Here is a 4,091-nt window from a genome sequence, read left to right as displayed (position 1 = left end):
CGATTGAAATACCTGCCGCACAACCAAATGCCCGTTTTCTAATCACCTCGTTACTAATACGCTGACGCCATCCAAAACTAGCAACACTTCTGAGGCATCGGTGATCGAGAACCTGAGGACGCCTCACATCATCTGTTCCCAGAAGTTGTCTCTAACGCACACAACAACACAGCCCTTACTATAGCCTGGTCCACATGAACTTTAAGATCTAGTAAAATGCCTTTTTGACGCCACAAGTGACGCAAATTAGAAAACGTGATTCGTGACTCTGAGATTTTTGCACTGACTTCATCAGGCACACTTCCCTCATGGCTAATTCAACTTCCGAGGTATGTAAAGTTTTCCACAATCTCCAGTGATTCTCCCTGAATTGCAAGGGGTATATTCGAGGACTGCACTTTCTGAAGCACGACTTTGCACTTTGAAGGTGCAAGGAGCATGCTAAAAGATGGTATGATGGTGGTGAGTCTATTCAACAGGGCTTGTGGTTCGCTTTGGTCTTCAAAGATGACGGTGAGGTCCAGTTCCTTCGTGATGGAGTTAGCAGCACTGCTGATCCCAAATAGTTCAAGGATATTAGCTGTTAGGTTTTTCACCCTTGATGTTGTTCATGTACTTGAGAACGTTCCTGCGGTGATCTGAAATCCAAGTGATGCACATGGGCTGATACTCCCGATGGTGGACTGTGGTTCGGTTGATCTATCTCTGTGAACCATGTGGTTTGGCTGAGTTTAATGTAGTAATATGACATGCTCGCTCCATCGTCCAATCGCTCATGATATTGAAAATCATTGGTGACTGTAAGCAATCTTGTAGTATGCACTTCTCCTCAGCATTTCTGCATGCGGACTTTCATTCCTTATTAGAAGGCCCCGAGAAAAGTTGATAACACCTCACTACGTCTCCAGCTTCCAGAACGAAAAAAAATATCCATTTAGACGAATTCAGACGCTGCCCAAATTCAATGGGACAGATCGTTACTGATCGCTGAAACTTAAAGCTGCATTTCAAAGTAAGACTTGGCACAGGTATTTGGACAACATAACCGCGATTAGTCAAGTCTTATTGACTATATGAGTCATCTTCTGCGACGTACATATCAATAATGTGTTGACAGAGATGGGCATTTGTAGACGATTGAGTATAGCACTCAAATGTTGTGCCCTCCTCTTATGGTGCACACTCAGTTCACACGAGTATTGTGAGAACTGGATTGTTGAGCGCGGTTTCGATCTGAATCCTGTGTAAGTGTTGAGAATTCATCAACACCCGCTGGCACCGGCCTCGTGTTGCGGATAACCTGGTATTGCTGGCTCTGAAAGTCAAGTGAATTAGATAGGGCTACGGGGCGGCCAGTTTGGATAGTTCGATCGTTCGAATAGAGTTACAGTCATTTAGGATATCACTGATTTGGCGCAATCTTGACGTCGTCTTACGGCTATGTTGAATTGAAGTGTTTTGTGGTCGGTTTACGATTCTTCACATTCTTTCGAACTTTTGTGGACAGTGCATTTGATCCGTCACAAAGTAGCCATGTTTAGATATTTTGAAGGTCGTATTTTGTGCTGAGCAGCGAGGAAGAATCCTATTTTCCCTCTAATGGGGATGCGATTCAATTCGCTGGCCATCGGCAGCATCTCCTATTGTAGAGTTCAAGTGACAACTGCTTCTAGTCGTTCGTGGAGAACATCTTTGACAGAACCAACACAAGGTGGTCATTGTCAGGGTGATCAGTGATCTTTTAGTTAGGGCTGTTGCAATCCGAAACGGTGAATGTTTCGTGGACATGATTATCCAGGGAAAAAATATCTCCTGGGGACCGAAACAGTCAAGCTCACGAGAGGTTTCTTCACCTGATGCTTTGATACATCATATACCGGGAAGTGAAGGATGTATCCTGGGAGTTAGTTGATATCAACTTGATAGTCATGAAGATCTCTCATTGTGGTGCTATGGCTTCTGACATCAAAGGATGTACGGTTATTCCAACATATGCTATGCTGCGAATGTCTTCCTGAGAAGGTTGCTTGTTCATTTGTTGCCCTTGTCGCTGGGGTTACTACCAAGAGGGTCTTTATCGGGATACGACTGATGGAGTAAAATGTTTGTAAGAGTGCAAGCTGGTCAATATACTGCTATGTGGACCGCGATTGATGGTAATGTAATGCGTGTTTGTTGTTGCTGTTTGTGCGTATGTATGTGTGTGTGCGTGTATTCGTGCTAATTTATGTGAACAGCTGATAACTAGTGGTAGTGGGATAGAGCATTCTGACAGTTTCATTCAACAGTCTCGCTGGGCAGCCATCAGCATTATCCCTACTAACCAACACAACATTGCGCAAAATTCTTCTGTCTCCGGTTTCAGTTCGGAGATGATCCGTTGGAACTAGTTAGAAGCTGTGTTATACACGAACACGACACTATGGTACGGCTTCTCATAGGGGCTTCACATGTAGTCTTTACGCAACCAAGCGCAACTGCACGTGATTAAGATGGAGAACCACTATCATGACCGTTGGATCCAGATGACCTGCTCAACACGTCGGAGCTATCTTCAGATCCTCATCGGTACTGTACAACCACGGGACCCGCGACCCAGTGATAACCGAGTGAACCCTTTTCACTGCTTCGCCGTTGCCACTGGAAGACAGGGACCACACACTCCCTGATCTCTTGGGAGTATGTCACTGGAGTGCAGGAGATAGCCATAATGACTTCGTAGGATGTGCACCCTTAGCAGCAGTGAAGCACTAGAAAGTCGAGGGCAGTTGATGTGTACCCCGCTCCTTTTCTTGCATTTTAACAGTTAGGCAATTATTTCGGAATATTTCCTTGAATGACGTAACGTGGTTTGGTCAGATCTCGTAACCTCGCCTCAGGTTTTGGGAACTAAGTTGAGAGACCTATCCTAGTTGTATGGGATTCAGCCTGATATTCATAGGCTGAACCGATACGCATTAGGCATTTCATTTTGTGTATGCTTTAATCCTTCTCTAGGACACTGAATATTGGATCTCTTCTCGGAGTGTTATCTCTAGGAGCGCACAACTGTGTTATTCCGTATTCTGAAGTACTCTATTAGCTTTGTATTGTGTTCTTCTGTCCACGCAATGCATGCGAGTGAATGAACAAGTAGTTGATGGGTACTGATCTACAATGTTTTACAACAACCGAGTTAGTAAAACTGTCCATCCTGACTCGAATTGATGGGGCGCGACCGACTTCTCTGTTATGGGAACAACGTAGCGCCGCAATCAGTTCTCTATTAAATTATTATGCGGCTAGAAGCCTGTTTTGTATTCTCATTACTTCCCAGCTGTCACTGCGAGGGAATAGCTGCGGGTCTATGCAGTAGCTTGCGTCCGAACAACCAGAAATCAAAACATCTGGTGTGCCAGATTGTTTTGGTTTGAATCCGACTGACACCGTTTAATTGTTAATGCCCATTTCTGTTGAAGATTGACTGGGTTACCTGCAGCCATAAAGTACACTTCCTGTGACAGTGATCTTTTTAATCCCATACGACAAAACCGAATGTTTTATGGTTCCCGTTGTACTTTCGTTTCCTCGAAATGCTTGTAAAGTTTCCTCTCACTACTACTACGACTACACGTTTGAAGCTTTTAAATGTCTTCTGATCTGTTTTTGATTCAGATGCAGATCAAGGAGACCTCTGAACTATATGTTCGCTGTAGCACGGTCTGCTTCGACAGATGCGTGAGCAACTTTACGGCTCGAAAACTCAACGATTCAGAGGTACGTGAAAGCGTAATTTTATGTGTGAATTCCTCTCCTCTCTTTCTATAGCTTTCCTGTATTGAAAAGTGCACGGAAAAATTCGCAAAAATGAATCAACGACTTACATTGAGGTTATTCGAACTGAATAAGGAAGAGCTTGCCAAGCAGTAACCGTGCAATACGTATTTCCGTCCACATTTGTCTAGGGCTGTGCATCAGTCGAACTGTTTGTACATACCCGTCACTTTTAGCCTTTCTAGATTATTATAGTACGCGATTGTATGAAATAATTTTGGAAGCGCCAATCTTTTCATATCAAATAAAATCAAATGCACACTGCTCCCCATCGTTTA

General features: G+C 43.9%; 1 protein-coding gene across 1 annotated transcript; it reads left to right on the top strand.

Moving 5' to 3' along the window:
- Window positions 1-308: 308 nt before the first annotated feature.
- On the top strand, window positions 309-3,909 carry T265_04312 (hypothetical protein; the record flags this gene model as incomplete). Its single annotated transcript, XM_009169011.1, has 3 exons — window positions 309-329; window positions 3,655-3,756; window positions 3,808-3,909. The coding sequence occupies 3 exons, from the start codon at window positions 309-311 to the stop codon at window positions 3,907-3,909; spliced, it is 225 nt and encodes a 74-aa protein (XP_009167275.1).
- Window positions 3,910-4,091: the final 182 nt, after the last annotated feature.

Source organism: Opisthorchis viverrini, assembly GCF_000715545.1.
Source record: "Opisthorchis viverrini unplaced genomic scaffold opera_v5_69, whole genome shotgun sequence".
NCBI classification, from domain to species: Eukaryota; Metazoa; Platyhelminthes; class Trematoda; order Opisthorchiida; family Opisthorchiidae; genus Opisthorchis; species Opisthorchis viverrini.
Note: the sequence above shows the minus strand (reverse complement) of the source record. Positions and strands in the feature narration are given on the sequence as shown.